The sequence below is a fragment of the Echiichthys vipera genome (genome assembly GCF_963691815.1).
Source record: "Echiichthys vipera genome assembly, chromosome: 3".
Lineage (NCBI taxonomy): Eukaryota > Metazoa > Chordata > Actinopteri > Perciformes > Trachinidae > Echiichthys > Echiichthys vipera.
In genome coordinates, this window is record NC_139828.1 from 12,537,351 (window position 1) to 12,550,493 (window position 13,143).

At 40.5% G+C, this 13,143-nt stretch overlaps 1 protein-coding gene across 1 annotated transcript; it reads left to right on the plus strand.

Annotated features, from left to right (window-relative positions):
• The first annotated feature begins 4,732 nt into the window (after positions 1–4,732).
• Positions 4,733–12,436, plus strand: lpla (lipoprotein lipase a). Its single transcript, XM_083939911.1, has 10 exons — positions 4,733–4,954; positions 5,817–6,022; positions 6,570–6,749; positions 7,347–7,458; positions 8,132–8,374; positions 9,432–9,674; positions 10,325–10,445; positions 10,673–10,855; positions 10,969–11,076; positions 11,177–12,436. Exons 1-10 carry the CDS (start codon positions 4,855–4,857, stop codon positions 11,226–11,228), a joined length of 1,548 nt encoding a protein of 515 aa, XP_083796037.1. The 5' UTR covers positions 4,733–4,854; the 3' UTR covers positions 11,229–12,436.
• Positions 12,437–13,143: the final 707 nt, after the last annotated feature.

Sequence of the window (13,143 nt, forward strand, 5' to 3'; positions counted from 1 at the left end):
CACATTATTTTTCCTCTTCGTCTTTCTGAATATACCTGTATTCACGTCTGTCTGAAACACTGTGTTTTAGCGCCAGTCTCTTTAAGACCCCCTCCTAAAAAAAGCCCAGTCTGCTCTGATTGGTCAGCGTTTCGGCATCTTCCGCATCTACGCTCTTGGTGTCTCTGCACTGTCATTGCAGCCAGGGAATGACTGTAACGTCACTGTAGAGGCACTTTCTACCTTTATATAGCACAGTTGTGAAATCCAAACCGTACATAAGTTCTGACGGCTCGTTTAAAGACACGGTTTCTGAATACGGGCTGCATTTCTCCAGTATGTGTGTGCATTTGTATGCAAACACATGTGTATTATGTTTATGTCTCACTCACAAATTTGGTGTAAGTATGACTAACTGTGTGATGTCATTATTTTGGATTTAAGTTACACCTGTGGTTGCTACAGTGGCCGGCTCTATTGAATCCTGTAAGCGTTTGTAAATACTGGTGGTAGATGGAAGTGTAAACACCAACACCTCAAACATGCAGCAGATTTACAAAGTAGTCTGCGTGGCTCAAAGCCGATCTGCTCATAATCTCTCAGACGTGCAAACGGAAGAATGTGAAACAAACATGCAGACTTTTAGGTTTGCGAGAAGAGAGATGCAACATCGGGAAAGTGAAGGAATTCCTCCACAGCAGGAAATACATGTTCTCTCTGCAGTGATCTTTTTAATTTCCTCAGCGGGTCTCGAGGTCAAAGCCAAACTAATTGGAGTTCAAAAGGACTGAATGATATTAAACTGGGACTTATCAGATATTTATACAGGCCAAAACACCACGAGCAGTCAGTCTGCTGAACGGTCTGCCTGTTGTTACTGTCTTCTTTAATCAGCTTTGGGATGGACAGTGTGAGTGCACCCATATGTTTCTCCTACAGCCCTTCTCCCTCTTTTTGCTGGTAATTACAACCAAGTGTAAGCTGTTCTGAAAAGTCTGATTTATTCTAAAACATGCCAGGGTGTGTCTCATACAGGATATTACTGCACTGTTGTTTATCACCGCGGGTCTCCCTCGGGGTCAAACACAGTCACTGCAGTGAATGCAGAGATGCAGACTGAGATCACAGGCCGGGGGATAGGCGTTGCTCTTCTCTCTAATCACTGGGTTGGGCCTGCTGGTCTGGCCATAAGCATCACCTTCCCAACTATCACTAGCTGGCACATACATACAGAGACACCTAAACATGCAGAGGCAAAGATATGCATGCAAGATGAAAGTAACAGAGGACTATATTTAGAGAAGGGAAACACAGAGCAGCAGTTGATGGTTCAATCGTGCGGAAAATGATCATGAAGGAAAGTGAATCAGTATTTTGCCCATCCTAATTTTGTGACAATTGCTTACAAACATGATTATAAACTTTATCAAATGTGGAAGCTCAGTTTGTGGCGAAGTACAAATTCAGGGTACATCACTTTACTTTTTTATACCACTTAATTTATTAAATTCTCCTACTTCTTGAACTCTTTCAAAAGCCTATCTGATTATCTGGAAAATGCATCGTAACAGAGCTAAAAACAAACAAACAGGGCTGTTTCTATGACATGAAAAGTTATAGAGTTTCAGTGCTACGTGGTTCTCACAGGAGAGGGACGAGCTCATAGAATATGATGCATATGATAAAGAGTTAGCATCATCTTTAAACATCTACAGCAGAAATATTAATCCAGAATCATTATACAGTATAATACAACACTGAAAGGGAACATTTAACCATGTGACTACTTTAAGCATATTTCTCTGATAATGTCAGTATTTATATACGTTTGCTTAATATTTTGAACGTATAGGACTTTTCTTGTAGTTGAGTATTTTCACTGTATTGTTTTAGTACCTTTACCGAAGTAAACGATCTGAATACTTCTTCTTCCACCACTGGGTTTTAATGAGGTCAGAGGGGGAAAAAATGTATTTTTAGGGAAAAACAACTGGTTGATTTAGAGCTTATTGTTATTATCTACACATACAGCACCTGGGCTTTCCCCCAAACAACGAGGAAGTAAAGCCAGAGCCAACAGAGCACAAGGGTTTACTGACAATCTGTGCAGGTAAACAAGGCAAAAACTCAGGATTAGATACATGTTACACTGCTCTCTTGCTTCTTCTACACGGCTGTGAGCCCAGTGAAGACTTTTCTCGGACAGTAGAAAGTAACCAAAGTGTGTCCGTGGCTCGACGTTAAACAACATGGCCCTCACTCTGACTCACACTCCACATGTGATATCTTAATCCAGATCTCATTCAGTGTCTCATACGGCGTTTTAGAAGAATAACACTTCTGGAGATTGAACGACGGTAGGTGGGCGTTTCATCTCCCACAGAACCGATTCTCTGAAACAAAATGAACGTATATCACATTTGAAGACATGGAAACTCGATCCCCATGGAAAAATATCTAGGCTAAAGGTTGAGCTGGATTTGTTGCCCACAGTTTTGAGAGAAAACAGATATTCTCACGCAGGTGTTTTGGCATAAAAATCATCATAAAAGTCAGACTCATGGGCTCAGACGCATTTCCCCTCATGCCCTGTTCTCCACCTACACGTGTCTTTAATTTCTCTGGAGTTTTTTTGAGTTTCTTTGGTGCCCCTAAGTGCTGCAAAGGGGTTTAACTGGTACCATAAAGTATGCACAGAGCGTCCTGACATCTTGTTCTCATTTGACATGACATGATATGAGACAGGAATGTACTTTTCTTGATTATTTATTTTATTTTAAACTCTTGAAGCTTCCTTTTTGTGTACCATCAGAGGGCACGGGGAAATGACAAAGCAGAACTTGTTGTTGTTCTGCTTTGTCATTGTTGTTGAGTTGCAGATTCAACAGCCGACCCCCTATGGGAGAGGGGGATTTCTAACACAGCCACTCTGTTCAGAACATCTGTTAAAGATGATCTGACTGCACCACGGCATCAATTAACTAATTAATCATAACATTTGAATCAGATATCATAAACATCAGTGACATGTCAGTGATTATGTTTTGGTTTCTGACCCTCTGATCAGAAAGATTTATTTTTCTTCGTATAATACGTTGATGATTCATGAGCTGTACTGTTATGACTGTGTTTTAATGTTCTTATTGTATGTGTGTAATCCCTGTAGAGCAGTGATACTTATTGGATTTACTGGGGAAACACTGGATAAAATATCATATATCTTATTCAATTACTGTCCTTAAGCACAAATGTGAGGTACTTTTCTTGCATATTTCTTTTTAGTGCCACGTTATGCTTTTATTTCACAGCTCAGGGGAAAATATTCAACTTTTTATCACTTTGCTTTGACGGCTATAGTTACTTGTTGCCAAAGGTGGAAGAAGTATTCACATATTTTACTTAAAGTAAAAGTAACAACACTTCATTCTTAAAAACAGTATGTAGAATTGCTAATTTCAGAATAATATAAAAATGATTATATTACTAAATCATTATGAGTGATGAATGACTTTAATGTTGTAGCTGATAAAGGTAATTGTAATAACTATTATCATAATTTATTAGTTGATTTTATATTTTGTTTTAATAATGATAAATCTGCAAAGTAGATTTCAACTTATATATATAGTAATGTAGCGGAGTAAAAAGTACAATATTTCCCTCTGAGATGTAGCGGCGTAGAAGTATAACCTTTATACAACAGAGAAGCATAATATATAAATACTTCAGTGAAATACAAGAACTTTAAAATGATACTTAACTACACTACTTGACAAAGTAGTTATGAATTAAATGTATATGATTTAACCACTGCTGGTTACCTTTTACAAACAAATTAAGATTTTACACAGAAAACATATGATAAGCTTATAAAATGTGTTGCATTTTTGTAGATTAAACTACTTAACAACATCACCAATGCATCAGTCAATACAAAATAATGATATTACAGGATTATTACACAAACTGCTTATAATAGGCCTACATGCGTACTGTTACTTGAACAAACAGTTTTGCTTTTACATCATTGGTGTAAATGTATAAAAACACATTTTTATACATAAATTACTTCTTTTTAAAACAGCTTATTGTGAAAAAAAAAACACATTTTCACATTTTGTTTTAAGGTTCGAGGCAGCTTTTGTGTGATTTCTTAATTTGGGCGGCAGTAGCTCAGTCCATAGGTGACTTGGCTGGGAACCGTAGGGTCGCTGGTTCAAGTTCCCTGTGTGGACCATGTATGGAGCGTGGACTGGTGGCTGGAGAGGTGCCAGTTCATCTCCTGGGCACTGCCGAGGTGCTGTTGAGCAAGGCACCGAACCCCCAACTGCTCGGGGCGCTGGTCGCTTGCAGCCCCCTCGCTCTAACATCTCTCCTTAATTGCATGTCCTGTGTGTGTGTGTGTGTGTGTGTGTGTGTGTGTGTGTATTAATAATAAGAGTGAAAACATTCAATTTCCCCGTTGCGGGATAAAAAAAGTAATTCTTCTTCTTAATAATCGAACAAACTGACAGATAATTGATGCTCATCATTAACACTAATGATGACACAGTTCAGATGAAAGCTGAGGGTACAGTCCATAGTCAGCTCTCCTGTGGAGGAAGTTGTGAATGATTTCCCTTCAGTGATTCAGAGCTGGGACAAAGTTTAAACTCCGCCCTCAAACTTCAGCCAATCATGTTTGAATATTCAAATGAGCCACCCATAAAGATGACTTGGAGCGGCAACTGTGACAGACCTTAAGCAACTTTACTCCTAAACCACAACACTTTACCACTTTGCGCTTTATAACATACGCTTGGATATACACCTGGTCGCCAGACACCCGGTGAACTTTTGATTCTGGATATTTGAGAAAAAACACTTCTCAGTAATATGGGAAAAGAAAATATCTGTTTTTTCTCTGTTTGGATAATTTTGGGGAAAATCTTTGCAACTTTTTCTTCTGACCCTGAACTCCCCACCGCTGTGTTTGGTAAGAGAGCGACCCATGAGTGTGTTTGTGCTGTTTTCGTGATTCATCCGCAGCCCTAATGATCAATCACGAGAGGAGCAGGTTAATTAATGCGCGCTGTTCCGTGGATGACCGCGAGTAACCCGCTCCCGCAGATCAGGTCTGCAGGTCTGCATCCGATCCGATCTCATCCCATTATGTCCATGTGTGCATGAAGGAAAGCGGCTGCTAACAGGCCTTTTGTCTGGAGTGCAGAGGAAAAAAGACATAAACAGGGAAAAACAGAAATCAAATCTGTCCTTTTCCAGGTTAAAATACCAAAAAAATGGTATTTATTGTTTAGTTGGAACGACTTTAACCTCCTTTTAAATTCATTTCCCCAGTTTAAACCATTTAACCATTGGCTGTTTGTGTTTTTTAAACATATTGACTTTCCAAACTGGACTCAGAGGGATGATCTAATCAGTTGAGAGGTTTTTATCTATTTTGACTCAACGTAATTCAACTGAATCTCTTTAGGAAATCCAGACTTTTAATATTTTTTAGAGGTTTTATTCATTGTCTGCTGGTAGAAAAGCAGCGGAGACAAAAGGGGGCGACACTGCCATGCTCTATGCCTCTGGTTGACTGACTCACACTTAATGTGACTGAGAAGAGCAGCAAGCTTCAATAGTTTGCATGAAAAAAGTTATTTTCAAGGTATTTCCTGCAAGTCAGTTTGTATTAAATCTCTTTTAAATTGCTGCCTGATGCATAGAACTAGAATGTGTAATAATAATGTTATGAATTGTGATTTGTGCATGCAATCCTCCACATTTCTGTCATACCACAATAATCTAATCTAATCTAATCTGCTGCATACCGTTTGTGTGTGTTGTAACAGTAAACACCACAGTCACTGCTACTCCCCTGCCGACCACTGCTGAATGGCTCACAGACTACACTGGCATTGTGTCCAAGTTCTCCCTGCGCACTGCTGACACCCCAGATGATGACATGTGCTACATTGTGGCCGGCAGTCCGGAAACCATCGCAGAGTGTGAATTCAACTCAGAAACACAGACCTTCATTGTGATACATGGCTGGACGGTATGTTAAACTAAATATAAAGTTGTCCCCAGTGTGCATTACTATAGAAAACCATATTACAATCATAGCAGGTCTATCTACTGGTATATCTTAGGGGTGCCTTGTTAATTATATATTTGTGTAATGTATATGTAGGTTTGCTTTGGCCCTCTCTGATGAAAAACATCTGCTGCCCCTCCAGCTGCGAGATAATAATGTAATGACATTAAAGCACACATACCAGCTGACAAAATGCCATAAATGAGTATGTTGCATGAGTTTGAGTCGATGTTGAAATAGCCAACAAACGTATCATTAATGCTGAGCCAAAATCAGTCTTGTGAGATGAATGTAGCAATAAATGCACATTTCAGAGCAGACAGACTGAGAGAAGTGAGTTAGTCCATGCATCTCCTCCTGTAATTTGATTAAGAGCCAACATTTTGACCTGTGACACTTTGGCTTCTCTCCAACGTCAGGTCACAGACTGAGTGCTAAGGATAGAACAAATCACGCCATCCTGCAGCTGACCTCAGAACTGTGTTTGTGCATGTGTGTGTTGCTATAGGTGACAGGGATGTTTGAGAGCTGGGTGCCCAAACTGGTGTCTGCTCTCTACAATCGTGAGCCCAGTGCCAACGTGATCGTGGTGGACTGGCTGACCCGCGCCAACCAGCACTACCCGACCTCTGCAGCCTACACCAAACTAGTGGGTCTTGATGTGGCCAAGTTTGTTACATGGTTACAAGTGAGTGTTTTTTTTTTTACTGAACCGTGTTCAAGCTGGCTGACAGCTGGCTAACAGCTGGGTCATATTCTCCACAACCTACCACTTTGGATCCACATTAATCTTCCAGCTAAGGAATGAGAGTAGCTGGAGAGCCTGTGACAAATTTGTATCTGATGATGTAATGTTTTTGATCCCTGCAGTGCTGCTGCGGCTATGTTTTCCTCCTGGTTATGATTTTAAACACCCTATAAAGGTGTTTTACAGTCGTGTCGGTATCTCACAGAAGCCTCTCATTAGTAATGAGCCATCACGGGGCTCAGTATTCAGAGCAGCGCAGACTTTGTTTGAGTGACTTCAAAGGCAAAAGGGGTTTTGGCATAAACATTTTATTTTGTGTACGTGACTTCCAAGTTTAAAGCTTGTCAGCCCAAACTTAAGCATAAACACAAATGAATCCTAGTCTAGGATTTAGGTCCAAACTCCATTAAGACTTGAACAAAGTGCTGCAGTGTTTTGTGCCAGATATAGCCTACTATTAGTTGTAATCCCTCCAGCAGATTAAAGGCATGTCAAAAATGTTCATCTGAATCATCTCATCTATATCCTCCCTTTCAGAAAGAGCTGCAGTTGCCCTGGGAGAGGATTCATCTGCTGGGATACAGTCTGGGAGCTCATGTGGCTGGAATTGCCGGAGACCTCACTGACCATAAAATCAGCAGGATCACAGGTGAGAGCGTGAACTTTGCCCACTTTGCATACAAATAAACAGCATGAGCATCGAGAAATTTAACTGGAAAATGGGCGATTGTCTTCATCTGCCTTCATTTGTGCAGTGTTTAACCTCATTTTTACAAACGTATGACTACATTTACAACCTTTTGTTTTGTGTTTTAGCAAGAAACCTTTTAGCTCTTGAACTTTTAATGTCTAAATTCTGACACTGAGCCAATGAATTCATGCGTGCAACCATAACATAATAACATACCGTACTGTAATGTAATGTAATGTAATGTAAGCTATAGAGCCTGCTCGTAAAAACAACAGCACGCCAGTGAAATATAATCTGCCGGCCATTACATTCCAGGCCTGAATTGTATGGGTTCATGTAGCCTGTTGGTGCCAGTTCGCAGGTCCAATCCCCCTCTTTGTGACTATAGAGTTAATCGAGCTTTGAGATCTGTCTGACCTGCTTAGAATAATGGTATGTTTACTGTGATCTGAGACAAGAGCCCATTAAGAGCCTACAATCACGGCTTCACATTGTTTTGAGCTTCAGCGGTTCTTCAGAGCTGCACACGGAGAAAAAGATACCAAATGAAACTCAAGTGTTTTACTGTTTTACTGCTACTTTCATACTGATCCATAAAAGTGACATTTCTGTCGCTCTACTTTTCTTCTAGGTCTGGATCCTGCTGGCCCCACCTTCGAGCATGCAGACAACCAGAACATCTTGTCCAGAGATGATGCCCAGTTTGTGGACGTCCTGCACACCAACACCAGGGGCTCCCCAGACCGCAGCATCGGCATCCAGAGACCTGTGGGCCACATCGACATTTACCCCAATGGAGGCACTTTCCAGCCGGGCTGCGACATCCAGAATACACTGCTGGGGATCGCAATGGGAGGCATCAAGGGCCTGCAAAGTATGTACTCCCGAAACCTCTTGTTGTTTGTTCCTTACTACACTTCTGCTTCATATGATGCTTTGGGCTATTTTTCAATCCATATACTGTAAATTAATGTTTATCTAGATCCCTGGTTCTCAAACTGTGGTACTTGTTCCACTGGTGGTTCTCAAACTGGTGGTACTTGAAGGCATCTCCAAAATAAAAAACAAGAAACGTTTATTACTAAATTAATATAATACTAAGAAAATACTTAAACTTCTAAGTTCCTTGAGATGTAATTTAAAATAAGTTCAGCATTTCCTGTAATATTTTTGTCTCAGTGTCAGCCTGTTACATAGTTATGTTCATGAGTTACGAGCTAAACTGTGATGGCAGGATAGTAAGCAGAGGTGAAATGATTGGTTTGAAAACACTGTAATGTAATTTCTGATGTTCTTCCTACAGTGTGGCTGTGGCTGAAAACATTCAACAATAAATACTCTTCTGATTAGGAATAAACCTTTCTGTCCGTAGCTGAATAGTGTCGGCCTACGCTGCTGTATTTTAAGACTGGTCTTAGTGGTGGTACTCAAGAGAGCCTGATATTTACTGAGGTGGTACGTCATGTATAAAGTTTGAGAACCACTGATCGACATAATGTAATAGTAATGGACTCTGAGTGTTTATGTCGTCTGTTTTGGAACCTGCAATAGTTAAATTTAGGGGGAACATGTTACCCCAGTTGCTCAAACTTGACTTTTTTTATGTTGTGAACATTCAGGATAGGCTTGTGTAATTTGACATGGTGTCAACAGACACGTTGGGTCTATAAAAGCTTTCAGGGCTACAATTTAAATATGTTTGCCTCCAGGCCAAACAACCATAGCGACAGATTCACAGTATGCCCTCCAGCTGCTGCAAGTGTTTTAACTTTAAGGCAGAACTAAGTAAGAAATTCCGTCTGGGTCAACACTGACATGCCGAAGCCGTAAAAGCCGCACACGAGGAAGACATTTTCTCTGTTGCATGACATCGTTTGATAGAAGACGTGGAGGTTTCATAGCTTCTGCGCTCTGTATGTGTGTTGCTGCAGATATGGACCAGCTCGTCAAATGTTCCCACGAGCGCTCCATCCACCTGTTCATCGACTCTCTGCTGAACACCCAGCAGCAGAGCATGGCCTACCGCTGCAACTCCAGAGAGGCCTTCAACAAGGGTCTGTGCCTCAGCTGCAGAAAGAACCGCTGCAACAAGCTGGGCTACAACATCAACAAGGTCCGCATGACCCGCAGCGCCAAGATGTACCTCAAAACACGTGAAATGAGTCCTTACAAAGGTAAACGCAAAAACAACATGTAGAGAGGCGTTTGTAGGGTTGTGTTCTGCACAGTGCAAGAACAGCTAAGAAATGCTTTTAGCTACTGTAGAAAAGTGGCTGGGTTTATGTACTTAACTGAGGATTAGTGAGAGTTGAGTTAATTGACGCACATACCTTAATTGGAGTAATCCTCAGTGTGTGAGCTACTGGTGCTGAATGTACTCAGTGTAGGTTCTGCTGATTGGAGCTGGAATTTATACCAGTACAGTCAGCATGAGCAATTGGTAGCAAGTATTCTGGAGGTCACTTGAAGACAAGGTCACAGGTATTTTAGTTGCTTGGGGTAATGCAACACCGCTGCGTGTGATCAATGGAAAAGTTTATTTAAGAATAACTTTTTTGCACAAGGCAGCAGTATTATTTAGAAACATAAGCATGTCTGGTAAATAGTTCTATGAATGAGGGTGTGGACGTAACCAATCAGGATTTAACACAAATCTGTGTTTAAATGCAGCACTGTGACAGTCACATGAAGTCAGAGAGAGGTTACATAAAGGGCTTTAAAGTATTAAACTTACTTTAAGTAGTGGTATGAGAGACCAGTTGTTCAGAAAACACCACGCTGTGAATGTGACTAAAGTGTAAACTGTCTTTTTCCTCTCTCGTAGTTTTCCACTATCAAGTGAAGGTGCATTTCTTCAGTAAGGACAAACTGAGCTTCAGCGAGCAGCCAATGAAAATTTCTCTGTACGGCACCCACGGAGAGAAGGAAGACATTTCTTTGGTCCTGTACGTATATTAAACAATACAATACAATTTTTTTTAACACCCGTCATGTGAAAAAGAAAAAGAAAACTGCAAGAAAAGTTCACAAATGGTCAGCAACAGTGTTTCCTGACTCTAAATAAAGACCATAACAGCACTCGCGCTATACGTCACACACACACACACACACACACACGGGTTCATGTTGAAGCTGCTGACCTTTAAACGTTGCTCTTCCTTTCGCCCCTCAGGCCGGTCATGAATGGTAACACCACTTTGTCATTCCTCATCACCACCGATGTCGACATTGGAGACCTGATGATCGTGAAGCTGCGCTGGGAGAAGGACACGATCATCAGCTGGTCAGACTGGTGGGGCAGCAGCAAGTTCCACATCCGAAAATTGCGCATCAAGTCCGGGGAGACTCAGTCCAAGTACGTTCTTGGTCACCATCACAAATATGATTATCTAGAACAAGAGGGGCAGTGACACTTTGATCTGGTGATTTTTTTTTGTATTGACTCCTTTTTCTCCTGTGTGATTTCAGGGTGATCTTCAGCGCAAAGGAAGGAGAGTTTGCCTACCTCGTCAGGGGAGGAGAAGATGCAGTCTTTGTCAAGTCAAAAGAAGACAATATGAGCCGTAAAGAGAAACTGTAAGTTGAGGAGAAACGTCTTTTTTATAATGCCTTTGAAAATCCTGTTAAATCAGCAGCAGAAGCTCTCCTGCTCACTGTTGTCTGTTCTCCTCTACAGGATGCACAAGCTGAAGATGCAGGGCAGTCTTTTTGAGCAGAACGATGCTTGATGTTGCACTTGAACACACATCGTGCACAGCATCCAATTCTAAATACAGAGCCAAAGATGGACAGCACACAGAAACACTGGGGAAGCCTTTGCAAAGTAACTGGACATATACTAAATGCCTTTTCCTTCTTCTGCTTTTCCCGCTATGACTTCAACTCCCAGTGCAACCAACACAACCTCATCAAAAGTGCTGGAAATCAGTCTGTCAGAAGCTCTCCTGTCTCTCACAAATTTACAGTAGCTTTCCCTGCATCTCTTTGTAATCATTTGTTTATGCTTTTGTAGCCGACGTGAACTGTTTATACTGATGTATTTTTGTTTTCTCTGCCAATGTGAACTTGGATTATTGATGATGTAGAAATGATTCAGAGGGATAGGCATCATTTTGTTGTTTTAAATGTGCAAAATCAATCATATCGTCCCTTATATTTGTCTTTGCCGAACCACTAATTGCCAACAATCGACAGGGACCAAAGAAGTATTTACTTTCTACTGAACAGAGAATCTCAGTCTTTGTAAATACCTTTTCTGATCAGTATTATATATATTTTTTTGAACATGAGTAATGTCTTGATATCTGATCTCTTGAAGCCTTGCTTGTTCTTTGATTGCGTTTTGGTTATTGTGTCACTGGTCACTTTAAAAGGCTCTCTGTCCAATGCAGCCATTTAGATGTTAAGGTCAATGAGATTGCGGTCCAACAGGGATACACATTTTTTTAGTTTGGGGTAATGTTTTTCATTAAATAGAACTAAGGTCATTTTTAAATCCAGTACTGGTAAGGTGCTCCTTAATGACTTCATGAATAGGTCAGCAGTGTTTCACCCGCAACACCTTACCTCATTGACTAAGCCCCGCCTACAACATGCCCTTATTCTGAAAGGTCCAACGTCACAAAATTGCTCAAAAGAAGCATGCAAGCCTTGATCATTTGGGATGAACTGGCCTACATGATAGCCATAATACATCTCAAGAATACTTCATATTGTATTTATTGAATGTACATTTATATATTTGTATATTAAGCTGTAATATATTTTTGGCAGGCTTCCATTGTCGTCTGTATTCTTTTTTTATTTTGTATAAATGAAGCATTTTGTGAGTTTATGCACAAGGCTTTGGAAAGATCGATCAAATCGGTCTCCATGCCAGCTGTTCAGTGCATTTTCTTTTATGAACTGAAATGCAGTGCACTGTATAAATAAAGAGCCCAGGATGGTTTAATAAAGAGATAAACCACATATTCCAATATCCCTGACTGCTCCAGTTGCTTTTAGATAATAATTAAATCATCCAAAGATTGTGGATCTTGATTGGAGTGAAACGTTTTCACCATTTCATGGATGAGAAGAACGGCCCAGGACATGTATAAACATGGCCAAGAACCTGCACATATATCTCTGTCTGAGATCAGATGTACTGTAAATCTGCCTGTGTGGATCATCCGGAGGCGGACAGCTCTTTAATTAAGGCTGACAAAATGGTAAATCTTCTGCTAAAGGGAAATATGAAAAAAATGAAAAACCAACACATAAAATCACTTGTTCTTCATATTAAACTTAAACCCACTCCACATCATGGGTTCTCAAAGTCTGAGATTGTGGGCATCCCGCGGACAAAGCTTGGTTTTTAGTTTTTACTTAGTTTCGCTCTTGGATAGACAACTGAATTAAAACCTAATATTACGGCCTGACATAACTTCACATACAACTACACCAAGGACATTGCTAAAAAAGGTCCGTCCGAAGTTATTTATTAGATTCTGACTCTGGGATAGGTCACACCATCCATCCATAACCCAAAAATAAAACAGTTTTGTGCGCTCACAGATAGAACTGTCCTCTTGTTCATGTAAAAACAAGTCCAGCTGTTTTTACATGGCCCAAAAAAGACAGTGAGTTGAAACACATATGTGA